General features: G+C 40.4%; 3 protein-coding genes across 4 annotated transcripts in view; all 3 read right to left on the reverse strand.

The window, feature by feature from the left end:
* Nucleotides 1-340: 340 nt before the first annotated feature.
* Nucleotides 341-9,399, reverse strand: LOC121605357 (phosphatidylinositol 3-kinase regulatory subunit gamma-like). The gene is made up of 11 exons (XM_041935240.1): nt 9,147-9,399; nt 7,042-7,194; nt 6,469-6,571; nt 6,155-6,253; nt 4,630-4,810; nt 4,112-4,237; nt 3,835-3,977; nt 3,498-3,674; nt 1,530-1,601; nt 777-938; nt 341-530 (listed from the first exon to the last, which is right to left on the reverse strand). The coding sequence occupies exons 1-11, from the start codon at nt 9,397-9,399 to the stop codon at nt 341-343; spliced, it is 1,659 nt and encodes a 552-aa protein (XP_041791174.1).
* Nucleotides 9,400-17,619: 8,220 nt separating this feature from the next.
* LOC121605864 (GTP cyclohydrolase 1-like) lies at nt 17,620-19,545 on the reverse strand. Its single transcript, XM_041935973.1, has 6 exons — nt 19,281-19,545; nt 18,836-18,945; nt 18,340-18,395; nt 18,227-18,258; nt 18,029-18,113; nt 17,620-17,749 (listed from the first exon to the last, which is right to left on the reverse strand). The coding sequence occupies exons 1-6, from the start codon at nt 19,543-19,545 to the stop codon at nt 17,620-17,622; spliced, it is 678 nt and encodes a 225-aa protein (XP_041791907.1).
* Nucleotides 19,546-25,385: 5,840 nt separating this feature from the next.
* The window catches only part of kank3 (KN motif and ankyrin repeat domains 3), a 31,713-nt gene continuing 29,482 nt past the window's right edge, over nt 25,386-27,616 (reverse strand). For both annotated transcript variants that reach the window (XM_041934868.1, XM_041934869.1), the window contains exons 11-12: nt 26,859-26,957; nt 25,386-26,122 (exon numbers count right to left, since the gene is read on the reverse strand). In XM_041934868.1, the coding sequence (XP_041790802.1) occupies nt 26,060-26,122; nt 26,859-26,957 (162 nt within the window). In that variant the 3' untranslated portion in view covers nt 25,386-26,059. The remainder of the gene's footprint in view (nt 26,123-26,858; nt 26,958-27,616) is intronic.

Below are 27,616 nucleotides of genomic sequence, written 5' to 3' on the forward strand. Positions count from 1 at the left end.
GCTACATATGCAGCTATTGTGTTTAAGTGACAAAGCTGTTAATAACCTTTAAAACTACTGTGGAGAAGCTGTTCACAATGTGTTTCAAGTAACTTAGCAAAGCAATTTCTGTGACTGTGTTCAATAGTGTTTTTTTGTTTGTTTGTTTGTTTTTGTTTACAGTGACATCTTACCAGTGTAGGATTGTTAGCTATCCAGATCTGAGCATTGTTTCTCATACAGTGAAAACACTAACCGGTGCTCTGTTACAGCCTGGTAACAGTGTCCATATTGGTGCGTCCTCAGTGCTAATACAGTGAAGCTTTGGGAAAGTGCCATCAGGGTGGCATGCTGGTGTGTCTCAGCTGGGCTGCTGGCTGAGAGCGGGCCAGGCCAGGGTTACATTCAGCTGCTGGTTGTGCTGGATCAGGGATGTGTGTCGATAGTGGAGGACCAGCTCTCGCAGCGATGAGTACAGGTTGTAGGGCTCAGCGAAGCCGTACCCTGTGGACGTCCTGTAGATCACACAGTGCTTCACATCCCCGTCCACCCTGCATGAGAGGAAATCTGTCACTCTCTGCACAATGAACATTTACAACATATTATTTATATATTATTTTTTATAACAGAACTCATAACAATAATATTATGGATGTTTTTAGGGTAGTTTGTTAGGTGTTTAATTTGTTGCACCCACATTTGGTAAAAAATGTATGATAAATTGTGATTAGAGCAGGCAAAATGTCTTTAAGTCAATTTTAAATTCATAAAAAAGATGCAAATCTGATGGTACTTACACAACTGAGCAGGCAAAGGAGCCTCTCTGAGTCTGGCTGTCTCTGATTAGGAAGGTGCCGTCCTTCCTTCCCTTCAGCAGCTCCTCTGCCTCCCTCCGTCTCATACTGCCAACGTACCAGCTCCTCTCCTCCTGGTGGGAATCGTCTGCCAGGGTGTACGGGCTAAGGGATGATGGGGAGGTGGTCGTTAGATTAGGTAGGAATTATTTTTGAAGCATACAATTCTCAAAAGAATTCCATGCCCGCCACAACTACCAATAATGACCTCTTCTCTGATGCCTTGGCAGGTGAATGTCATGACCCGTCCTTCAAACAAATGTGAGCAACTGAACCTGGGTTATTTGCTCTATGCCAGTTGAACTTACCATCACAAAAAAAAAAATTGCATAACTGGCACATGGAAATGCGTAAAAGCACTATTGCCTAGATTAGTAAGTAAAACAATTATGTAGCTTGTGTTTAAATGTATTTATGCCATTTAATTTTGAAATAATAGAACATACGGTAGTTGGTATGTTGTGTATATGCTTCGCTGCCATACTTCACTCTATTTGTACATTCTAAAGATACTGTATTTCAAGACCTGTGTACAGTAGAAGAAGAAGCATGTTTCAGGTTTTAGTCAGTGCCAGATTATATGAAGTAACTAAAAACAAATAGAAGCAACAAAAGACATTCCTGCACATTCTGCATGTTTCAGTTTTAATTAAAAACATGTAAGCTCAGTAGACCTGGATAAATGAGGATACTCACTCTTCTTCTTCATTCCTGATGCCCAGCCAATCGTTAATCTGACTCTGTGTGGTGCCTTGCTGGGTGAGCCAACTGAAACATGGACAACACACAGTAAAAAGGCTGCAACATGTGAAAATGACATGCTCTAAGATTTACCCTTTATCAGTTCTGTTTCATCATTAGGGATGCTAATGGTTAATTATTAATCAGTTTACAACCAAGAATATTTCTGACCAGTTACCAAGTTGGAGGAACACTACAGGACATTAAATAAATTAAACTTTTCAAGAAGCATCCTGGCATGAATATGTTACCAAGAAAATCTGTTTAATTGCAACATATTTAAGTGTCTCCAGTTGTGATGCCTGGTGAAAATATTCTGTCTCAGCACACTGTTTCCCCTGCTGATGTCCACCCTCTCTCCCACTCCTCTCACAATACAGTGAATTAAGTGTTTCTTTTGACCAAACCATAGTTGTTGGTGGTGGTTGTATTAGAGTAAGGATTAACCAAGATGGTTTTGCTGAGTTTGATTTTGTTTCTGATGAGTTTGATTGAAGTGTGTTTTATGATTACAAAATTACTGTTTTTGTTAAATGGAGTCTGGTGGTGTTGGTGAGAGCGATTTAATGGCCATTTCTGGTTAAACAAAAGGATCTTACTCTTGAACAAAAAGATCTATGTCTGTAGAGATCCTTTCTGTCATGTTGTCAGACACTTATCAGCTTCCAGCTGTGCATATGCAATAATCTGAGCCGGTCAGTTGCAAGAACACTTTTAGTGGGCATACATTGAGGGTGCACAGATGGAGGGATTACATTGCAGCTCGTTTCGTGGCTGCAGCGTTCTCACTCAGCACTGGACCATTTAAAAAAAATTGTTGTCCCTGTTAGTCACTTAGACACAAAAACATGGGAAATAGAGTCAATAAACAGACATTTGAGTGGAATTTCTCCCATTTGTTTCCAACACTGAAATCTTTCAGGACATGACTGACTGGGAGATGCAGTCCAGCGTGGTCCTTGGTACACATTTAGTAGCTACTGGATAATGGCTGTCTGGCTATTGAAAGCAAAATTAACCAAAAATCCCAATTGAAAGCCTATAAAGGCTTTTCTAACAATAAAGAGGCGCTTCGCCAAAAGCTGTTCATATCGGTGTCAGTCCAATTGTAGTGCTTTGAATATGCAGCAGTCACATTATACATTGCCACAGCACACTTGTGTGAAATGAAGGCACATTGAATTTTCTACTGTCTAAGAGTTGTTAATGCAAAGTAATGATGTCAGCAGCTCCACCAGACCTAAAGTCTTTCTCCAGTGGAAAGTAATTGCACCCATCTGTGTAAAGACACAACGCTGACTGTGCAAACTTCTCATTCACAACCTATCATAGCCTGAATAGGTGGCCTATTCATCATCTGCTTATGTGAATTTACTGAAGACAGAAAAGAGCTAGACTCAGCTCAAAAGATGCCGTTTTCCCTAAGGTCATGATAAGGTGAAGTACTGAGCATACTGGAGATCCACAGCTGTGGTAACATGGATGAGAACAGCTGATTGCCTTTTCTATGTTTACAGCTCAGCTGTGTCATTGGTATGTGACAGGCTTTTTTCAACTGAACATGTTATCAGTGATAGCTGAGATGTATTTCATCTCATGTTTGTATGCTAATTAGTTAATCATGTTAACACACCTAAATTGCACTGGTATTTGGGACCAGATGTGGGGTCACCTGATTTGCACATAGATTTATGAGACAATTCTAAGACATCGTATGATACCTGCTTGATACAGTACATCCCGAAGTGTGTGGTCTGTAACCTGTGGTTAATTTTTTCTGACATTTGTCTTGCAGTTGCTAGCACATCTTGCTCTGTGGTACATGCTATGCACAAAACCTTTTTATGAACTTGATATGTATTTTAATATGTAGATATTAAACAAAAAATATAGAAACATGAGGTGATGAAGGGTTGAACTTACAGCAGGTATTGATCTCTGATCTTCCTCAGCTGCATAAGGTCAGGCTTCAGGCTGTTCATTTTCCTGTCGACCTCCATGTGAGCCAGAGCCTTCCCCCTCAGCTCCTCCTCCAACTTCTTCTTGCTGCTGTGGATCTCCTCCACCCTTGACTGCAGCTCATCTGAATTGCTTTGAATCCTTGGGAAAGGGAGGAGGTGGAGGAGGAAGAGAAGGAACGACTTCAGTAAACCATTCAAAGTCTGCTTGTTGGCTGTTAGGAGTTTTATTTCTTATTTTGAAATACGCAAAAAGTGATATTTTGGAATTGGAAAAAAAGGGTTTGTATTTTGAAGCATACCTGTCAGTCTCTGTACTGTTGTCTAATGTGAGGAACATGTCGATGTATTCCTTGCTGTAGCGTTCTTGAGTTTCACACTCCTCCTCAAAGATCCGAATGATTTCACCGAAAGCCTCTATGGCTGTCCGCTTGCTTTGCAGCTCCTGGAGAAGAGCAGAAACAAGGCTCTGTTGTGGTAAAGCATTCAGAAGAAAACAACATTTATATTACTTTTAACCAATAAAACCACAGATTTATTTAGTAAAATAGAGTCTTGATGATTACGATGCTGTTGTACCTGGGAGGTTTTGTTAAACGTCTCATACAGACGGTCATACTCTTTGCTCTTCTCTTTGTATTGCTCCTGAAATATCCTCAGCTGTTCTCCAACTGCATCAATGTCAACTTCCATCACAACCTGCTGCTATACAAACGAGAATGTAAAAGATATTTAGGACCTTTTTTAAAGCTCCTATGATGCAATTATACTGATCCAAAGTAACTTTACAGTAGATTTTGGGCTCTGACATTTTTCTTGTTATCTCCACTGTTGCTAAATTTTTTGACAAAACATCCTTGAAATGAACTGCTTTCATGGTCATTATCCCTGTTACTAGTTCTAGTTCCAAAACCACATGTAGGCCAACAGAATTTCAAGTAAACCTGCAACAATAATAATAAACCTCTACAATAAATAAAACTGAAAAGGGTTATGTTTTTATATTTAGTAGAAATAAATAATCACAACAGTGCAAAATAATTGTTGTTGTAATATAAGGTAGCGTACAGTCACAGCTCGAGGTCTCATAAAGTCACCTGCTGGTATCTGGATATAGGATAAAGTAGTCGTGTGTCCAGTTTTGAGTTGTACTGGGCCAGAGACTTGTTCTGGTAATACTGGATCAGGTCCACCATAGAGGGAAACACCAGTGGCTCAGAAAAGCCGTACTTCCCCCCTTGATGGAAAATCCTTATCAGTCTGTTGGAGCCATCTTTTCTGCAAAAGTCAAAGCATAAATGTCACACAAAGCTAAAATAGAGAAAGACTAAGTCAAAGGGAAGTCTTTCTCTATTTAAAAGCACCCTTTTCAGTTGTATGTTATTTTATGCACCTTAACACTGCTGTTCTTTCTGTTTACAAAGGAAAGCTGTATGCAACCACCCACCCACCCCATCAAATCAAATATCTAATGGCGCATCAAGTAACAGAAAATGAGCAAGATTGGAGCTTAGCAAACATTCTGGTTTCTTAAAAATTAAACACTTTGGCATGTGAACATTTTACGTGCCTGGTGTGTGATCCAAAAATTTCACGGCCCCTGCAGAACTCTAGCACAAGTGTTGCTGGTGTGAGATATATTTACTCTAAAGCAGACAGGAGCAGCCGGTCAGCATCATACTTGTGCTATCAGTGTGGGATGAATTTCAGATATGGAAATATGATAGGCGTTTCTTATTGGGCTTAACCCACTGATGTAAATGCATTGTCTTCAACCCCCAACTGTAGTCCTGCACAGACCTGTGGATGCTAGCATCCCACCAACAATGTCTTCTCACTGACCAAATGAACACATTTTCTACATCGGCCGCGGTGTGAAACCAGCAAATCTGCAAATATATTCCTCCATTACATCTAATCTGGATCTGTTCAGCCACAGTGCTGTTGTGTCTCGGAAGGGAAGAGCCCTAACTCTCACAGCCCAACACACAGTGTATGGACATTAGAATTAAAGCCTAAGAAAAGCTTTGGGTCACAGTATGAAGCAGGAGCCAAGTGTGGGGAAGACAGTGTAGACAGCATTGACTAAAGTTGGAGCGCGTGTCTGTTCCTTCAGACAAATGTGAGACTGATGACTGGAAAAACACGACTGAAACGCATCATCTGTAGACAGTGTTATGTTGCTGACCGCTGGAGTCAGCGCCAAACTCTAGTCAACAAAGCTTTATATCTGAAACCTAGTCTGTCCTGATTCAACTAAAATTGGACAGAAACCAGGAACTGTATAAAGTTACGTTTTAAAACCAGTAAAACTAAATTAAGACCGTGAAACCAGAAAACTAAAGTTAGACTTTGAAAGCAGGAAATATTAACTGAGCTCTGTGTACGCCTATTGGATTTGGGGTGATTATAGCCTTCCCATGAGATACAGAGTGCTGATAATGATTATAATATTAGCAGCTCAAAGGCTAAAACAATGTATGAGACATGCAGAGCCTTATGGTACCCTTATCCTGTTTCACTTCATAAAATGTAAGAATTGGTTATAATGTTTTCATGCGATGAACACATGAAAAGCATTAATACAGTATGTGTCACAAAATAAGCTTTAAAAGTAGTTACCTTAGTGTGAGAGTGTATTCCCCCTTAACCTTACTGGAAGCATCTCGGACCAGGAATGTGCCATCAGGAGTGTTTCTCATCATCTCATTTACCTCCTCTCTGGACAAGTACAAAGGACATTAAGGTTTCAAAGAGTTCGTGTCTGATTTTTAGGAAACCAACTCGCCGACAAAATGTGTTGTGTTAAAAGCCTCCTACTTATACATTGTAAATTCTGCCATTTCTGCCAATTTTAAACAAATTTGCATGAAAGAGAATTTCATTAATGTTCTGTATTATGTTAGCAGGTGAGGCCATATGAAAGTACTGAATACCTTGAAATATTTCCCCAGTACCACTCTGCATCAGACAGTTGGTTGTCATCAGAACTGGAGTAACATGCTGCCATCGCTTTATTTATGTTCTTGGGTTGAAATTCTGACAACAAAGGCAATAAAGATTTTGGTTACAGACACAGGATTACAAACACAAAATGCATTATTATTATTAGTAGTAGTAGTTGTAGTAGTAGGAGTAGGAGTAGTACTGTTATTATTAATTTAACAGTGCATGTTCTGCACAGTCTGAATTGTTGGAGATACAGGCTGCAGTTTTGTTGATGTCCTTTGCTTCCATTCATTCTTAAGTATAAAAACTACTTCCATGAAAGATAATCCGTCATACTGTACGTCCTTTCATCCTTTATTGACTCAACATATAGCCTCTTATCGATTAACAGCAGGTAATTTCCAGGGTTAAAGTTTTGAGTTTTAAACTGACAAACTACAAAACAATAGAGGCAGTAAATGAGCTGGAAATATGAAAGAACATGAACAAAGTTGATTAAATATGTAACAAAAGACCTGTTACACTTCTAGCAAGCAGAACAAAGAGATGCTGGAGAGTACCTCCTTCCTTGGCAATGTTGGTTCTTAGGGCAGGAAACACATCATCGTGATCAACAGGGGAGGAAAGGTCCTGCAGGAACGCTGTCAGGGTGTGAGACTGAGCCTCGCTGTTGTTTTGGCCCATCTCAGGCTCCAAGAACTCTGCAACATCAACTGTACAGCGACCCAGTGTTACTTCTGATGTCAGTTGAGGCCAGTCTGTATGTGGCTATCTGTACTTTGTGGCTGTTCAGCACACACGGCTGGCCCACTGACAAGGACTCCAGAGGGAGATATCGTTGTGTTGCTTAGTCTTGCACCATGTGGGAGACTCTGTCCAGACTAGTCTGCTGACAGGTGACACTGTCTGACTGCCTAAAATACCAGAACGGGCACTCCTCAACACTCGGGCACACTCAGCCAGACTCAGCGCTGCTTAGCGCTCGACCTCGCCTCGCCTAACAAACAACAGCTGTCTGCACCGAGATGCCATATCAGCCTGAAGGACTGGAGCTGATGTGCGACTGTGTCTGTTTGTGTTTATTGTGACTGTGTGTGTTAATGTGGCGTTAGGGAAGCAAGGAAAGGTGAGAACCTGTCTGTCAGGCATTTCCTGAAAGCATTACATTTATGTGTGAATTTTTTGTTTTTATCAGTATGTGGCTATGCACGCATATGCTGATACATGTGAGTTGTGAGAGGCGTGTCGCTAGCAGTTGATGTAAATCATCCCTTCAGCACTTGTGATGGCATGCCTGGAGATGCATTAAATCGCTACTGCAGACAGAGTTGTATGTTTAAGGAATTATACGAATGCTGTTGTAAAATTAGAAAGGGCGTAAACTCATTAACCCAAGTCCCACAAACAGGGAAGCTCTGTCAAAACTTGCCTGGCATACAAATCTAATAAAAGCTACATCTAATAAATCTTAAATCTAGGTGAATCATTCAACTCACTAAGGCCTTGAAATTATGTGATCCCAGCTGCTTCCATTTCTCATGGAGTTTGTGGAATTATTGTCCTCAAGAGCTAACGATTAATCTGTTAATCATTCAGTCAACTCAAAGTTAAATAGAAACTCTTTAAATAATAATGCTTTTCTTTTTCTTCTGTCATTTTATATTAAATATGTTTGGGTTTTTGACTGTTGGTCATACGAAACTATATAAAGATGTCACCTCTGGCCACACCTGTCAATACTGGGATTTGAAAATACAGGAAATTCCCATCACTCTTACCACCGTCCACATATCCCTTACATTTAGACAAGGGCACACACAGGCAAGCACAAAGAGTGTGTTAGCTAGTTCCTACATTAAGTGACTACAACTATGCCAGCAAGAGGTGCCAATCACACCTATGGCAAATCTTTATCTTTATACTCATAAAGAATTAAGATTATGGAGAATAATGCCTCCTATTCACTAAATTCATTCAAAATCACACAGTAATTCAAACTGTTGAATGTATTAGCTGGATTCTCCTAAGTTTTAATTTAGCACAGATGTTTGTGATGCTTCATATGCGGTGTAGTTGAATTTTTCATTTAGTGTACACAGTCCTTGTACCTTGACTTCTTTTTTTAGTCACACTCAATTAGTGTTTTCCATGCCCATCCAGACCTTGGAATATTTTCAACTGCCAGTCAACTAATACTTTGTACTAAAAATGAATGTGGCTTTTACTCTATGAACCCCTTAAGACTGAAATAACTTCACCTCACTTTGTTATAAATGTATGATAGCCATCTCTCACTAAGACTGAGGTAGCAGTGTAATTACTGTAAATGGTACCGTCACCCAGTGCACTAACAGTTGCGCATGTTAACCCTTTACAACAAAGAAGAAATTAGCATCATAAACATTTCCTCACATAATGTCTGAAGACTTTTCTAAAGGCTCATTAAATGCAGCACTAATTTGGTTTGAAAATCTTCTGCTTTGTGACACAAAAAATTATGAAAAGAAAACAAGACATCAAGCCAGAACCTCTATTATCAGATTGTTTCTTCATCATTTTCTCATCTGCTTACTATAATTGTTCAAGTGCATCATATTTGCCTTTATTATTAAAATATATATGTATGTATGCTTAAAAATACTTAATATAGCACCTTTAATCTTACCTTGAACTGCTGGTGAAGGCTCAGGCCTAGTGGCCGTGGATATGTCTGTCTGCTGTCGTGATTGGTTAAACAGTGATGACATCATCACAGGAAATACAGAATGGGGCTCAGGATTATCCACCATATGGCTGGTGCTCTCGTTGATGACCACAGCCTCGTCCCTGAGATGGAGGGATGCTAGTGATGACGCTAGGAAATCGGCCGGCTGGAGCTCGTTGTCCTCTGCTCTGAGCTGGAAACCGTCTTCTGCCATTTTCACGAAACAGACTGAATAGTCCAGCTAAGTTTTATTGAGGTGGTGAAGCAGCAGGATGGTAGGTGCCACAGTGCTGTTGATCGCATACTATCAGCTTACAGTTACACTCATGGCTGAGGATAGAGAGGGTAACAGTGTGTTCAAGGCTGCCCAGTGTTGTGGAGGTAAAGCATGTTCCTCAGCCTGAACCCCCGGTTTAACCTCATCACAGAGCAGAGTGATGACATTGCCAGTAGTTCCTGTGTTTTCACTTGTATATACTGAGTGGGAGTTTTCTATTGTCGAGCACTGTTCTGCTTCACAGTCACTTTCTTAGAGGGATTCATACCTGGGAACTACCCAGAACAAGCACAGCATGTTACTGTACATCTGATTAGCTGCTTCACAGATGCCTGGACACTAGTTATTGAGCTGTAATCCCACTGGAGAGTGACAGACTGACACATGACTGTCTGATTCCCTCCTCAAGGACTCGTGCATCGTTTCACATCGGAAAACCTATGACAAAAAAGGCACAGCATTTGACACTTAGGACTGTAGAATGGAAAAATAAGTGTTTTTAGCATGCAAATAATGATGTGATAACTTGCAATGTTTCATAACTCTATGCCGCATACCAGGGATCCTCAACCACATTTGTTCCAGAGCCGGAATTTTTCCAAGCAGACACAGTGGGGGCTGGACTTCCAAATAAAATGAATTCAAATTATTTAGGTCCAATACGCCTATTATTGTTTGTTATTTTTGTAGGCATATATCAGTGTGTACAGACTCCTAACAAAATGGAAAATCCATAATGACAAGTAGATATTGAACTAGAAAATGCTCTCACACCTCTACCCAAGGAAGCAGTCAGTGCTCAATGCAAAACCCACAGTGCAACTACCAATCAATGAGCCCTTGTCTCAACGTACAAAACAAGAGCTTCTCTATGGAATTCTCCAACAACTCCGGCGTTACATTGCATTGCTGTTAGCTCCAGGGATGGTCAGCCTGGAAACCAGGTGGTTTGATGGTGGGTCTACAGAGTAGCGAGGATGGAGTTGGAAAGTAATGCAGTTCTATACAACAAGTGAACTAGGACAAGGACTTTTTAGCTTGTTCCCAGGGGTTTGCAAATTAATTGACAATCACTCTCAGGAGCGACTGAGCCACCTTCACATTTATATATGCATTTTCTGAATTCATATTTAATTAATATTGTGTGGCCCTATAAGAAGCTTTGGTTGGCCGCATGTGGCCCATGGGCCACCAGTTGGCAATCACTGCCCTGTACTGCTACATTGCTGTTATTTTGCTATTTGGGACAGTCCCTTTTATGCAGCCTGTTGAAGGCAGGAATGTTGTGCCATTTTTACACCTTCCTGTTCTGTATAAGATGTAAGAACATGAAATTGGGGCCATGGCTATTCCACCATTAAGCTGACAGTGGAGGTAGTAACAGAGCTGAATTAATGTCTGTGTAAAATGGGGGAGACAGCCACTAGATGCTGTTGTGCTGCACATCATGCCTCTTTTGCTTCTTAAGTGCAGGCATGCAATCTAAAATCATGCATTGGGACATTATGCCGGCGTTGTTTGGTTGTATTGCGGGGCCTCTGTTTAAAAAGGGCATTTATTTATTACCACTTCGTGTTCTCAAATTGCTGCCCAGCGTGTTGATGCCAATTAATTTTTAAATTTAACCTCTGGCATTGTCACTCTGAGTACTTGTTGGGGCTTCCCACAAAACAGGTTTAGATAAACTCAATCACTGCGGTTACTGACAAGTTGATGCACTGAAATGATCAACACCATATGTTGTGACAGTAAAAATTTCAGAGATTTTTCCGTAACGTTTACCCTGTGTTTGCAAATCTGGCTTTATCAGACCATCGTGGGCAATGCTTCAAATAAAAGGGGGGAACTGCTTTATGACAATATTGGGTTTTTAAATTATTTTTACATGATGAAATATCTTGAATTGTCATGTAATTCACTTGATTTATAAGTAAATAAATAGTTTCTCAGTTGATTTGCCAGAAAATGTACTATATCACAGTATACATCTATATCTAACAATACACATACTGTACCATGTTCAAAGACTTTACCACCCACTCCACAACACCCACTAATTTTTTCCTGTGATCAAGAGGAGCAGAATAATTGCAAACCAGGCTGTATACAGAGGCTGGTTGCATGAATCCCAATCCAGGCTCTGTAAGTAATGGTGATCGTTCTAAATTGTGAGGACTTCCCAATGCTTAATAAAAACACAAAACTCGTAGTCATCTGTCAGAAAAAAAGCTGTGTTACAACAAGAGTATAAGAGGTTCATTTGGTAATGAAATGTCTGCTATCTGTGCAACAGACAAGATATGCTGTAACAGAATAACTGGAAACATAACGGAAGCAGATTATATGTAACAATGAAAATCAGATTGCTTCAGCAATGAACCTTGTCGTGTCTCTCACAATCAACATTTTACATCCTGATAATGTAATGATGATCTGCGCGAAAATACATTCTCTCACAATGATTTCTGTCTTTACCAAAGAAGACACCTCAAGTGTATCTTTCACTGAAGATACTCATTTTTACTCCACAGGTCTCGCTCTTTAAAAAAAATCTTTGCACGTAGTGTCCAAGGGAGTGTAGGATTTTGCCTTTTGGGATTTCCTGGATTTCATGGGATTTTGCTTTTTGGCAAGTCTGTCAACTATTTTTTTAATATAATGACTGTTATATCATGAAACCCATTACATGGTAAAGAATTCAGTGGGACTGTGGCTAAATCCTCTTTTAAGCATCTGGGATTAGTCAGCGGTTTATTATCCTCCTATACCCTTTACAATGTGATATCCTATTCGAAGCATCTGGGATTAGTCAGCGGTTTATTATCCTCCTATACCCTTTACAATGTGATATCCTATTGAAGGGATGAGAAGTGGGGGTATCATCTAGCTGCTCTACAAGAGGAAACTTAATCAAAATCTTAATCAAAATATCTTAATCAAAATATTTTGTAATGAGAGGTCAGATTGTTTTTTTTTTTTTAGGACAATTGATCTGATCCTATCAAAATGGGTAAGGTTTTAACAGAAAAATGAGACATGACAATTTTTTACTTCTAAATTTAGACAACTTTATACTGTCAGCATTGATTTCAGCTGTCAGAGGTATTGAAAAGCCATACATTACATGACAATTCAAATTTGCTTTATTTTTTTAGATGACTTAGACTGCATGCTGTTTCTAAAGAACCATACGGTAGATTAAAAATTTTGTGTGTGATGCAGCATTGGAGATCAAAAGTCGAAGCGCTGGAAATGGCGTCAGCATCAAAATACTTAGAATGGTACGCAGCCATAAAGTCTTCACGGCTCGATGTTCATGGTACATTGTGTCCAGTTCTTGCCGAGAAGATGCGAAATAATGAACATAATTTTGAACAGAGTCCTACGATCTTTATGACATAAGCCCGTTTTCTCATGTTTTAATATTTCTGTCCTTTAAATAACAGTGTTGTCCATCTGGGACGACCAACAGCTGGGTTTTTTCTCAACACGAGTCATTTTTAAGCTTTTTTGGTATCAATATATGGTGCTATTTTTGTTTGTAAGTCAGAAAAATGTGCTGTCCCAAACTAGGTTGTGTTTTAATGGTGACCTAATCAAAACAAAGTGAATGCTGTTTGCTCGGCTCATGCAATATTATTGCATTGGTGGATCCATAATGAAGAGCGTTGGTGGGTAGCAAAGTTGGAGTCATAAAAATGTCATTACGTATGTTGCATTTCACAACAGCGCTCTGCCTAAAATTTCATATACTTCCACAGAGTGTGAGGCAATTGAAATCGTCAATCTACCATCTTACAGATAACGATGACGATGATGACTATCCTCTGAATGTGGTTTTTGTTAAATATTCGACCGTAGTCTGTTATCGATCAGTGTTGTATCCCAAAAACGGGACGGCTGATGTACGCCATATTTCCCCAACACCTTTCCATCGTCCCGTTCCTAAGCTTGTAATGACGAAGAGATATATGAAGACTGAACATGCACAGAACTTTCAAAATGGCAACTTCTGTTGTGGACAACAGCCTGAAAAAATGAAACATCATCAGGAAACTCAGCAGGACGGGACAGCACGCACCTACCTGGGCCAAGGCAGAAGGGACCGGGCAGCAGGGGAAGCCAGTGTTTCATCGACATCCATGTAGCGGCGAAGAGACGTGGCTGGACGCACACGTGGCTCAGATCAAACCAACCACAGGCCTCGGTCCTCACGCCATCCTATGTCCCTCCACCCCCCCACTCCTCCTATCCCGTACCGCTTCTCCCCCTGTGTCCTCCATCTTTTAAAGATCCTCTCCATTTGGTTGCTGTCCGTCCCCTCTGAGTGCCACATTTTCCCACGATGCCATTCCTCTGGGTATTTCCTCTCCTCTTCTTCGATACACCTTCTGTCTTCATTAAAATCAAGCTTTTTTCAAGACATTTCCCACTTTGTTTTCACTTTTACATGTAATGTATAGGAAAAAACTCCACTCATCTGTAAGGTGCGGTATAAAACAAACCTTTAAAAATATATCTAAGTATGAAAAAAAATCAATAAAAATGATGTAGGTTGTAGATCTTATGCAGGTAAAGGAATGGCAGAAGTAAAAGAGCAGCACTACTCTTCGCACCGCAACTCTTTTTCACAGTTTGAGAGCACAGTGTGGCTGCACAGTGGGGGGACAGAAGCATGAGAATGAGTCGGTGGGAAAAAAAACTCCTATATAAATAAATAAGGGAAGGATGCCACTGTTGCTATACAGAGCAGGGGGCTTAGTGGTCTCCTGAAATCCTATTGGCCGGCCTGTTGCCATGTGCTCGGGAGTCAGCAGAGATGCTGCTAACAAATCAAGGAAATGTTCTAATATTAGACTGTATGTATCTAGGCAGCGGGAGCCCCTGACCTCTCAACTCCGCCAGCGTTACGTTCCACTTCACAGATCAGCATAATGAAAGAAGTGGTGTGGAAGTAACTGGTTAAAAAAAATGTTACGGCACTGTAGACAAAACAGCAGACACAGCCCCCCACCAACCCAACTCCCTCCATGATATCCCAGCCGGTACAGTTACAAACAGACAGAGATGGAGGAAAACACGTCTTCTGTTTGGATCTCTGATATTCACAAAATACAGATACATGTTTTGATTCCACTGCATTTGGGTTCCCTGGACATTTTGCTGAACATACAGTTGATTAAATATTTTTGGTTATTTAGGTGAAATGTAGCTCATGAAAACAGCCTTTTTCTAGCGATGTTATATTAACAGGTTCTGCTGTAATAAACTCGGTCCCTGCATTAAAAATTAAACAAATTGCGACAAGTGAGCAAAGAAAAAGGATATTTTAGAAGCATGCTGGCTATTCCTCTGCTGATGAATGCTGTTTTACCCCGTGTCCTGCGTTTGTTATACATTTTATGCATTTGATTCTGTTATACATTATCATCTTATTATTATTATTCAGCTTTTATGCTGTGCTCTTATACTGTAATAACAGCTTTCATGGGATCCCAAAATGTCATATAACGGTTTCCAATAGATATCTTCTGTGGCCCTTACTCGAATCAGGAATGATCAGTTTTGTCCTAAAATAAATGGAGTTCCTAAATATCTGCTGTATGTTGCTAGGCCTATTAGCTGATGCAGTTTAGAAGGTTATGATCCTTGTGATTTTACTGTATCTACATTCTTAATTAACTTGCATGGATAACTCATCTGGGTGCTGAATTCGAGTGTCATGTCTTACTTTAGTGATCTGTTATGTGGTTATTAAGACACATTAATCAGCAACAAACGAAAACTCCATGATGTACTGTATATCCAACATCTTGTCTTCATGTCTGTGAAGCCAGCCACACATAAATGGAAACAAAACAAAGCCTACACTAAATAATCTGCACTTAATAACACTAATCCAATTCAAATCCACAAATTGTAAAGGTTTTGTCATAAGATATTTTTCTTCTATTCAGACATTTAGAAAAACGTTCTGAAATCACAAAACATTATCAAAATGATAATATTATGCAATGTTTTATGTGTCCTAATTTCTAATCAAATCTGAATCTTGGCAATTTGTAAACATTATTTGCTATAAAACATAGAAAGCCATTATTCAGGTTGGCAGCATCTTTTTTGATTTATAAATGGTCGTACTAGCTATGTTTGCAAGGAGGAAAAAGTTTTCGTCACCTTGGTGATGTGCAACTTCAAGTTTAGATCTGAATTTAGGATAAAACCAAATCTTGTAACCTCAGATTTAATCCAGGGAGTTAATCTCCCCAGATTATTAAACAGTATCTCTCCTTTTGTTTTAGGGCAGACTGTTTTAATATTTCTGTCCTTAAAATAATAGTGTTGTCCATCTGGGACGACCAACAGCTGTGTTTTTTCTCAACACAAGTCATTTCTAAGCTTTTTTGGTATCAATATATGGTGCTATTTTTGTTTGTAAATCAGAAAAAGGTGCTGTCCCAAACTAGTTTGTGTTTTAATGGTGACCTAATCAAAACAAAGTGAATGCTGTTTGCTCGGCTCATATTATTGAATTGGTGGATAATGATTGGGCGTTGGTGAGAAGCAAAGTTGGAGTCATAAAAATGTCATTACCTATGTTGCATTTCACAGCAGCGCTCTGCCTAAAATTTCATATACTTCCACAGAGTGTGAGGCAATTGAAATTGTCAAACTACCATCTTACAGATAACGATGACGATGATGACTATCCTCTGAACGTGGTTTTTGTTAAATATTCGACCGTAGTCTGTTATCGATCAGTGTTGTATCCCAAAAACGGGACAGCTGATGTACGCCATATTTCCCCAACACCTTTAAGCTTTCCATCGTCCCATTCCTAAGCTTGTAATGACGAAGTAGACTAGTAGGATTTCAGTTTTATCCTTGATTACCTTCCAAGAAATGATTGCTTATGCATGTATTTGTTGCCAAAAGACAGTTAGGAATGGAGTCCATAATTGCAGCATCATTTGGTTCAGCACAGATGTACAATTTTCTATAATCCACACAACTATGGAAACATGCATTGTTCTCTCTAATGATGTTACCAAGTGGCAGCATGTATAGTCAGAGTGATAATAATGATTATAGACTAATAATAACAATGGACCAGAATCCAAATTTAGTCTGAGGTTGCCCATTATTTTAGTAAACGCGGTGTCAGTGCTGTGGTATGTTCTAAAGCCTGATTGAAATTCCTGCAGGATATTATGCAGGTTATCTGTTACTTTAAAACAGACCATACTTTGTTTTATATTTATAACAGCTTGTGTCTTTGGTCATCTCATATGTAATTGCTGATTTTGTTTACAGATGATTAGCTTTCTGCAGTGCTGGTCTTTAACAGCCGTTGAGCAAATGATAAGAAACCATAAGTACAAATAGTAAAGACTGAATACAGAAGAGAATAACACAAATGATGCACTGGTGAATCCTACCAAAGCCTGCACGTTGTATTTCTGAGACGAGGCGACTGGTGCAGTGGAGGACTTTTTTACATTTTCAACTTGGGTGTTGTTGTTCTGGTTTTGATTGTTGATCCATTTATTATTATGTGTGATTTTTGTGATGGTAAATTATATTGAGTGATTGAATGATTAATTGTTTCTAAACTTATTTAAACTATAATCCATTGCAAAAAAAAAAAAAAAAGTGAGCTCACAATCTGCAGTGCACAAAATCATATTTATTTATTTCTACCACTTTCATCATTGTATGTCCGCATGAAGGGCATGCAGTACCATCTGGAATAAAAATATTGTCTTTTTAAAACATAGAGTAAGGATAAGCATAGCAGAAAATAAGAACAGCTTTATGTTTATTTTCAGTGTAAATATCCATTGGTAATTGTACTTGAAGCACCATGAAACCATCACCATGAAACCATACCATCATTATATATTACCAGCAGCTGTTAATTTACCACTATGTGATTTTACATTTCAATGTATGTTTGGTAAGACATTCCTTGTATGTCACATTTGAACAAGTGAGATAAATAAATACAAATAAAATATCAGATTGAGCAGGGTCGCCACCAATGCCATCAAATACAGTTATTTACTGAAAGTAAAACTGGCAGAGATGCACAAATCAGCAAGTGTTGCTTGTTAAAGCAGTTCCCACACTTGAACTGCTTGCTGAAATAAAAGCTATTCACTTCCTCATTGTGAGGCCAAAGAACTCTTTCTTGATCTTGGGATCATCATGAAAACTTCCCAGCATGACACTGGTAACGGTGCTGGTGTTAGTCTTCTGTACACCTCTCATCACCATACACAGGTGGCTGAAATACACAAAGGAAGATGTTTAAAATTACCATAAAATTTCAAAGAATAAGTTAATGATTTGCACAGAACCCATTAGTTAGAAATGGGAGTTAAAACATAAATCTAGGTGCTGTCCGAAGTATCATCTTACTTTCACCAGCTTTTGGCATCCTGCTTGTGAATGCACCTAGCACCTAAAATGCACCTAAATACTTGCGAGTAAAAATGAAAGATATCACCAAAAAACAGGTTCCTTCGACCCAAGTCAATATGGATGAAAAAAGCTGAATACTCACACAGCCTCAATCACCACAGCCACTCCAGCAGGCTCCAACGCCTCAGAGATGGCTGAAGCAATCTGTTTGGTTAGACGCTCCTGAACTGTGGAGAAAGTAACACACAAAATGTCACACAGGACCATGAAAGAAATTAAAAGAAACAAAAGACGACAAAGGAAGAATTGACTTAACAGTGTTATAGCTGTTACGTTTTACCTTGAAGCCTCCTACAGTAGATCTCAACAATTCTGAAAAGCAAAAAGTGAAGCGAATTAAACAAATGTCTGTGTCTGGGTGTGGGTGTATTGATGTGTGCGTGTTTCACCTACCTAGCAAGCTTACTGAGGCCAACCACTTTCTTGTTTGGGAGGTATGCTATGTGAGCCTGGAACATTTCAACAGAGTATTATTAATGTACATCTATTACTGTCTGTAATAGATGTCAGATCAGAATAACTGTCTGTAAATAGGTCACAGATTGATTCAAGCTTATAACAGTTTTGTTGGAATTGGTATTTTATAGTTGTCAGGTGTTGACTAACAAATAATTAGAGTACCAAAATCCCAAAGATATGTTTGAGGTAAAATCATCACATCCTTAATTCACCAGAGATCACTGACAAATGTGTTTTGACTGTAAAATGTCCTGCTTAGTAAATTGTTTGGTCACAATTCTTTAACAGCCAAATTGAAGGTATTGATATGTCTTTAGGAAAAAAAGATTAGCCAGTAAATTTTTTTAAAATATCAGTTTTGTCCTCAAAAATCCAGTTTTGGGATTTTGGATTATCACCAACACATAATTTGGTGACCCTGAATAACTACCTTGCCAAAGAAGGGCACCAGGTGATGTTCACAGAGAGAAAACAGGTCGATGTCCTTGACAATCACCATCTCCTCGTGGTTTTCATCAAAGATTGCATCGTTCAAGATATCTGTGGATTAGATGTTAGCTTTACGCTCTCTGTCGCACTGGAGCAAAGCATGAAATCAAAAGTGACAGAGTGACGGACTACTTATCCATTTATCCAAGACCTAGCATTTAGCAATGGATGATTACTTGTGAACATTTAATGTTTCATAGTCAGAAACCAAGACAAAAACATATGGTGGCGCTGTAGTCACAAAATGTATTCTAGGCATGGTAAAATGTTCTTTTCAGAGCTAATATGGAAAATAAAACATGTAAAAATTTTGAGATTTGAATCAAGTTAGAGCTACTGAAAGTTTTGTGTTCAACAAGATACAGGGGGGAAAAGTCTATAATCACCTTGAGTTGTTTCTTTGTAGCCTTTAGTGAGGAACTGCATGGCTTTGGCTGCACGCAGTGGTGTACGCAGAAGTCCCTCTCGGTTGGCGTCCTCGCCGAGCTCGCTCAGTATGGTGGTGTAAGATTTCTCAATGTGAGACTGCTTGTCTGCAGCATCCTTGGAGTCCTTCTCTTCTCCGCACAAAACATCATGTTTAGACTCGATGCACATGTTCGGGTACTTAGCAACTACTCCATTCATCTCTGAAGCAAGGTGATACTCCATTCTGTCTCTTTGCTCTAAGAAGGTGCTGCAGGACACAATGAAACAAGCCCAGTGGTACGCTGGTTTTTAAAGCCTGGTCTGGGGCCCTCAGGCTACGGTGTCACAAGAGCCTCAAGACACCCATGCAGGAGATAATTGCATGTGAATAATTGTCTGATTTCATCTGTCACAAATTAATTTCAAATTCCCTTGCGTCAAATACCAGCATTTGACTCATCCTGTGATTTGAGTGTGAATACCTAGTAGACTCGTGCTCTGACATGAGGTCACAGAAGTCTTGAGTGCTTGGAACAACCACCACTCACATGTAAGGCGTTACATGCTTGTGAAGCCTTTGTCTACAAGGGCAAGACCTTCTGCCTGCATGATAGCATTAGGAGTATAAGCTCAGTCAACTCAGATGTTCTTTGCTTATATCTTGTCGTTGTCTTGTGACCAAAAAAATCATTTTTTCATACTGGTTTGCTATGGGTTAACAGGATTCGTGTTAGCCATGTTCCTTTTTGTTTCAAAGAAGTTTTACTTTTACCTCTTTGGCTTCCAAGAATTTGAAAACTGATGAGAAACACAATGTTGGAGATATCACGCAACATTGTGATGAGATTCTAAAAAATACAGATCTATAAACCTCTGTTGTGTGAAGTACACATGGAGAGCCTGACTGTCCCAGGGACTCATTTTCATAGATACTTAAAGTATCTATGAAAATGAGTTGAAGTCTTAAAGACTTTGAAGCAGAGACAAACCACCTTCTCTATCAGCTGTACCTGCCCAGAGTGTCTTCACATTAGCAGAATTAAGGGCTTTAGGTAACCATTAATTGTCTAAAATGATGTAAAGTATTTCTTGTGTCTTATTGTGTTTGTATCTGCAACAACAAATACATAATTACAGTTATCGGCCATAAAAATTCCATATTGGTGTGTTTCTGTAATTTACATTTATTGGCAAAATTTAGTTCCAATGCAGGGTGTAGTATGTTACTGAGGTGTAGAGATCAGACTAGTGGTTGTATAGAGCATTGACTTTGATTATAGAGCCATTCAGTGTCACATTTGAGCATCACATTCAACACAAGACTGAGTTTCACCCTGCTGACTGTCTTGTGCATCTGAAGAATGCTGGTATCTACAAACATGTCATACATCAAGATAAACCCAGCACATCAGACAGAGCCATCACAAATTTGTTTTGGTTACTTTGGTTTTATGGTTTCTGTTTGTCCTCTGCTATGCTTTACTCTATACATCTATGTTTTTATTGTTGAGAAGCATTTTAAAGAAATGTGTCACCTTATGCCACAATTATGCATGTCATAAGGATTATTTTAAATCTAAAAAATTGCCAGTATTATGAAGAATACATCCTGGTACCAAAGGACTTCTTGCCTTGATGATTTCACCAATAGCACTAAATTAATGATAAGTTAATGAAAGTGTTGTGTCTAATATATATTATGATATTATTGTTCACATTTAAATAACTTAATAAAACAGTCATAAAAAGCATGCCTGTGTAAAAAAACCTCAGGTTCAGCCTACTGACTGTCACAGTGTTGCCTTGACAAATGATGCATGAATGAATTCTTCATGCAGTGAAATGCATGGATGTTTTTATTCCCATTTTGTTTATTTAGAGGCACCCCTGGTGTCAGGAAATTAAAAAAATTAAAAGCAAATGTTTAAAAAATCTGCACACATTGAACCGGCAGAGATACCATAATCATATCCTGTACCAAAAAATGTATTGATACTCTACAAAGTTACTACTACAAAGATATACTACAAAGTTCATGACCATAGGTGACCATAGGGTAGGAACGTAGATTGACTGGTAAATTGAGAGCTTTGCCATTCGGCTCAGCTCCTTCTTCACCACAACAGACTGGTACAATGGCCGCATTACTGCTGCCGCCGCACCGATCCACCTGTCAATCTCACGCTCCATCCTTCCCTCACTCGTGAACAAGACCCCAAGATAATTGAACTCCTCCACTTGAGGCAGGAGCTCTCCTCCAACCCAGAGGGGGCAAGCCACCTTTTTCCGGTCGAGAGCCATGGCCTTGGACTTGGAGGCGCTGATTCTCATCCCTGCCGCTTCGCACTCGGCTGCAAACTGCCCCAACACATGCTGATGGTCCCAGTTCGAAGGAGCCAACAGGACTACATCATCCGCAAAAAGCAGAGATGAGATCCTGTGGTCCCCGAACCAGACTCCCTCCGGCCCTTGGCTGCGCCTAGAAATTCTGTCCATAAAAATAATGAACAGAACCCGTGACAAAGGGCAGCCCTGCCAGAGTCCAACATGCGCTAGGAACAGGTGACTTACTGCCAGCAATGCGAACCAAGCTCCTGCTCCGGTCATACAGAGACCGGACGGCCCGTAGTAGAGGGCCCCGGACTCCATACTCCCGAAGCACCTCCCACAGAAGTCCACAAAACACATGTGAACTGGTTGGGCAAACTCCCACAAACCCTCAAGCACCCTGTGGAGGCTGTAGAGCTGGTCCAGTGTTCTATGACCAGGACGAAAACCGCATTGTTCCTCCTGAATCTGAGGTTTGACTTATCGGCCGAATTCTCCTCTCCAGTACCATGAAATAGACTTTACCAGGGAGGCTGAGGAGTGTGATCCCTCTGTAGTTGGAGCACACCCTCCGGTCACCCTTCTTAAATAAAACCCGGTCTGCCAGTCCAGGGGCACTGTCCCCAGCTGCCACGTGATGTTGCAGAGGCGTGTCAGCCAGGACAGCCCTACAACATCCAGAGACTTGAGGTACTCAGGGCGGATCTCATCCACCCCTGGTGCCTTGCCACTAGGGAGCTTCCAAACTACCTCATTGAACTCAGCCTGAGTGATGCATGAGCTGACCTCTGGGTCCCCAGCCCCTGCTCCTCTACGGAAGGCGTGGGAATGGGATTGAGGAGATCCTCTAAGTATTCTTTCCACCGCCCGAACAGCTCCGAACAGCTGCGTCAACAATGGAGGTGGAGAACATGGTCCATTCAGACTCAATGCCTCAACATCCCCTCTGGATCTGGTCAAAGCTCTCCTGGAGGTGCGAGTTGAAAACCCCTCTGACAGAGGGTTCAGCCAGATGTTCCAAACAGACCCTCACTATCCGTTTGGGCCTGCCAAGTCTGTCCAGCTTTCTCCTTCGCCAGCGGATCCAACTCACCACCAGGTGGTGATCAGTTGACAGCTCAGCTCCCAAGACTTACGGCCGAAGGTCAGATGACATGACCACAAAGTTGATCATTGACCTCCGGCCTAGGGTGTCCTGGTGCCACGTGCACTGATGGACACCCTTATGCTTGAACATAATGTTTGTTATGGACAAACTGTGACTCGCACAGAAATCCAATAACAGAACACCCCTCCTAATCACGCCCCTCCAGGTAACACTGTCGCTGCCCATGTGAGCGTTAAAGTCCCCCAGTAGAATGATGGAGTCCCCAGTCGGAGCACTTTCCAGTGCCTCTTCCATGGACTCCAAGAAGGGCAGGTACTCTACACTGCTGCTCGGCCCACAGGCCGAAACAACAGTGAGGCACCTGTCCCCGACCCGAAGGCGTAGGGCAATGACCCTCTCGTTCCCTGGGGAAAACTCCAACACATGGCGGCTGAGGTGGGGGGCTATAAGCAAGCCCACACCAGCCCACTGCCTCTCACTGAGGGCAACTCCAGAGTAGAAGAGAGTCCAGCCTCTCTCGAGGAGTTGGGTTCCAAATCCCAGACTGTGTGTGGAGGTGAGCCAGATTCAAAGTCCAGGGACTGGGCCGTCGGGGGCCCCGCCCACGACTGCCACCCAAATCCAATCGCATCGGCCCCCTCTGATCCCTCCTGCGGGTGATGGGCCTACTGGAGGGTGGATCCACGTCGCTCCTTCAGGCTATGCCCGCCGGGCCCGTGAGTGAAGGCCCGGCCACCAGGCGCTCGCCTGCGAGCCCCAACCCCAGGCCTGGCTGCAGGATGGGGCCCCTGTAATGCCAGTTGATGTAGTCTTCCTTGTTTTTGTATCTGTCATTAGGGGATGTGGAACCGCTCTTAGTCTGACCTGTCACCTAGGAGCTGTTTGCCTTGGGAGACCCTACCAGGGGCAACAAGCCCCGGACAACATAGCTCCTGGGATCATGCAAGTACTCAAACCCCTCCACCACAATAAGGTGGCGGTTCAAGGAGGGGATCCTCTACACCACCCACTGATTTATTGATAGGAAATCTAAATGTACGAAACAGGAATAAACTGGGTAACATTGTCAAAGCAGCTAGTAAAATCTTCTCTGCTTAACATTTATAGCACACAAATCAGGCAGAGAGCTAAACACATCATATCAAATTCTAAACATCTTCTCCTTAAGGAATTTGACATCCTCCCCTCGACTCGAGATATCAAGTTCCAAAAATTAGGTGCAACAGGTTCAAGTTTTCATTTAGCCCATGTGCAAAAACTGCTATTAACACGTTATAAACTGCCACTTGATGCCAGCTGATTATAGCTTAGCACTTCTTCTTTTCTTTATTCTTTGTGTTGCAACTTGGTTGCTTTTGTCATTCACCCTTTATCCTATTCTGAACATTGTACAGCACTATTAATGTCTTCAGTTGTTGTAGTGAGTTTTTACTGTGTTAATGTTTGATGTTTTATATATGTATTTCTGCTGCCTTCCTGCAAAAAGAGGTAAATGAGTGCATCGACTCAGGTATTGTACTGAAGTGCAGTTTTGGCATACATGTACTTAATTTGAGTATATTGTACTTTTTATTTCATGACATTTATTTGACAACTTACATTTGCACACATACCATTAAGTAGATGCTTATTAGCATGCATATTGACTCTTATAAATTATATTACAAATTACAATACAGGGCTGCCCAAAGTTGGCCCACCAGATGTTTGTAGTAAAAAAACCCATCTATAATATAAATCACTGTTTGTGCTGTTTTATTTTTTGTGAGGTAAAAATACTCTGAAAATATGGACACAGCGTGACAGTACAGCGGGCGGACAATTAAGAATGTCAGTCAGTTAAGTGAACGTGGGATTCTAGTATCCTAGTATAATTTTTCATCTGAACAATACAATACTTGACTTTTGGACCATGGACCACCATTAAGTTTCAGTTTTAGCCCTCCAAGAGGAAATATGTGGGTACTCCTGTTATTTAGTTTTAGTTTTTCCCTCAGTGACCTCCTAATTACTGTTGAATGTGAGTACGATATAATAACCTAACCCTAAATTACCTTGAACCCCAGAAAAAGGCATTAGTGGGTGCTTTATAATGATTAATAAAAAGAGAATATGCTAGCATGCTAGCATGTGAGAAAAAACTTGCTCCATCTATTCTGATGCTTATTTATACCTATTTATACCTATTAAGTTGCATCATTCTCAGCACAATCTGTGCGATGGTATTGCCTTTTTAGATGACATAGCCACTAACAAATCTTGGAATTACTTGTGTTTACTGATCTTTTTGTTTGTCTGGAAATGTGTCAAAATGTTTTTGTTGTCTGAGCTGTTTTTAACTTCTAAGTGTCTGTGTTTCCAGAATTCAAGTTGCTTGTCCCTCTGTTCAGCCCAGGTAAGAATGTAATGCTACAATTAATTCACAATGTTTGCTTACCCTAGATATTACTTAATATTCAGTTGCACAGGCTTGCAAGGTAGAAAACCCACTGTGTGTGTGTTTAGTATCAAGACTTTTATGGACTAAATTATCCTGTGCATAAGAACATCTTGTTTGGAAGAGATGAAATTGACCTTAACTCAGTGTAAAGAACACTTATTAAAAAAAATGTTCACACAGAAACATTTAGTTTTCATTCACTTTATGTAAATGTTTATTTCAGACATGAATATATATATAGGTGTGTATATTTATATGAACATACAATGCACAGACAGTTAGTGCAGATTATGAAGGTGAAGAGGTTCACAGATCAGTTAATTAAGGCAGGACAGAGAGGGAAAATTAGGGCAACACACGCAAGCTTTGTCGTGTCATTTGATGTCCATAGTACACATCAGACATGCAGACAGAAGTAGTCAAGGTAGCCAGGTCAATCCACGGAGCCAATATAATACATTTTCTGCAGTGTTGACACTGGGATCTTGACACATATTGTGTCAGTTTTGGCTTACATGGAAAATAATGGGTACAGGTTTTTTGACGTGCATTATATACCACCAGTGTGTGTTGCCCCTAACACCAATATATTAATGGAGTGCAAATAATAAATGTCAGGTCTCATCTCCTGTCAGAGAAAAAACACTCACTGGAGACCTCATTTAGACATGCTAGGAGCTCATATTAGTCAAGTATATAATATAACCATTCACAACTTTTATGGAAAAATAATATTCTCATATTAACAATACTTATAAATGCAGGACATATGGAAATATATAAATAGATATATATTTAAGTAAATTCCAGTGGAGCTTTTCACAGCTCAGATCCAGTTATGTTTTCTGGTCTGTACGCATACAGGAGCGTCCATGATCCTGTCAGTCTGAAGGCCAGGGCTTGTGGGGGCTGGTGGGGCTCCTTGGCTGGGCCTTCGGGCTCCCCTGAATGACGCAATGTGAAGAACAGGGTGGATTTTTAATTATACTGAAAGAACTTAATAGCACAAAATGTTAAGTACAGTCAATTATTTATTACTGTTATTGGTATGTTAATTTTAAATGTACTATGTCACATTGTAATTTGTGATTCATTCAATGGCAGTGTTTTAGACAGGATCTCAAATATTATATTTTCTGCCCTCCAACAGAAAACACAACCCACAGGAGCTTGATAACACCTATAGGGGGCAGCAGTGCACCTTCAGTCAGTGCAGCCCACACCCAAAGTAAGGCTTGGAGCGCTGCCATGGAACTGATCCTACTCACTTTAAATACAAGAGACACTGCTCACTGTTCAGTTATGTTGTGAGTGTGACCTGCACCAGCTTCAGCCTGCTTGCACATCTTCAGCAGAATTAAGGTCGGTGGCTTTCAAACCTTTCAGCTTGCAACCCCAAGAATTAATTTAAAAAAAAAACCCCACCACCACCTAAAAAGTAAATTCCAAATGTTGATATTTATTCTGTCTTTCTTTCCAGGCTGCATTAAAACTATAGGACACTTTGCCATTAAGTCAGACAAATTTTGCTTCACCATTTTAATATGTCTTCTTTTTCGTGTCCCTTTAAAGTTATAGTGTTAGTATGATATTTTTAGCAAAATTGCAGGAATTTTATCAGTCAAATTCACGTGTGACTACGCCATCTGCATAAACAAGGAGGTGGGAGGGTGGACTCACAGCAGTTTGGGTCTTAGCATAGTTCATGTGGGCGTAGAGCAGCACAGCTGTGTCGTTGTGAGACGCCTCCAGTGCGATGGACAGAGCGTTGCTGCCATCCTACAGAAAGAGGACAGGGAGAAACAGTAAAAGTGAGTTAACTGACTCTGAAAACACAGGAAGTTCCTAACTAGAGCCAAGTGCTTTACAGTTTGACATGGACCAGGTAATCCACATTACACACAGTCGTTCCTTTTTTCCAGCCCTTTCAACACACTCTGTACTACAAGACTGTACCCTGTCATGGTCTTGATGTGTTACATCACTCTTGTAATGGATGTTGCTGCAACTCGTCCTTTCCCATCAGCCGCTATCATGCATCCTTGATTGGCATCCTCAGCAGTTCCTTGTGTTTGTAATTGCAGTTTCCCGCTATTACATCAAACATGTCAAGCAGGACAGAACGTAAAGCTGCAGGCAGTGGGATCCTGTGGTTTTAGCCCTATAGTAATAACCTAGAGTAATACAGATTTCATGTAATGTTGGAAAATTGAATCTCAGTGTACAGCTTATTCTTCTGCAATCATTGCAAGTTTCTTCGGTTGATAGAAGGGGTGTAAAGGTACCCACAGTTTGGTATGTAACTCAGTTTAAATTCACAGTTCAGTACGTTTTCAGTGTAGTGGAGAGAAGAACATTTTTATTTATTCCACTGCAACGTGCCCCACTCGGGGAACAAAATGTTTGTTCATACTATGTGTTTAATGTTAGTCAGTCTA

Source organism: Chelmon rostratus, chromosome 4, assembly GCF_017976325.1.
Source record: "Chelmon rostratus isolate fCheRos1 chromosome 4, fCheRos1.pri, whole genome shotgun sequence".
Lineage (NCBI taxonomy): Eukaryota > Metazoa > Chordata > Actinopteri > Chaetodontiformes > Chaetodontidae > Chelmon > Chelmon rostratus.

Bases quoted from the DNA above. Each gene is read 5' to 3' on its own strand.
- LOC121605357 (XM_041935240.1), bottom strand. From the start codon at position 9,399: ATGGCAGAAGACGGTTTCCAGCTCAGAGCAGAGGACAACGAGCTCCAG. The intron at 4,238-4,629 runs GTGACTTTATGA...TCGTTTGTATAG, and splicing joins CTATATCCAGATACCAGCAG to CAGCAGGTTGTGATGGAAGT. The intron at 3,978-4,111 runs GTACAACAGCAT...GCTCTTCTCCAG, and splicing joins CGTTTAACAAAACCTCCCAG to GAGCTGCAAAGCAAGCGGAC.
- LOC121605864 (XM_041935973.1), bottom strand. From the start codon at position 19,545: ATGGAGTATCACCTTGCTTCAGAGATGAATGGAGTAGTTGCTAAGTAC. The intron at 18,946-19,280 runs GTGATTATAGAC...TCTAATCCACAG, and splicing joins CTACAAAGAAACAACTCAAG to ATATCTTGAACGATGCAATC. The intron at 17,750-18,028 runs GTGAGTATTCAG...TGTGTATTTCAG, and splicing joins GCTGTGGTGATTGAGGCTGT to CCACCTGTGTATGGTGATGA.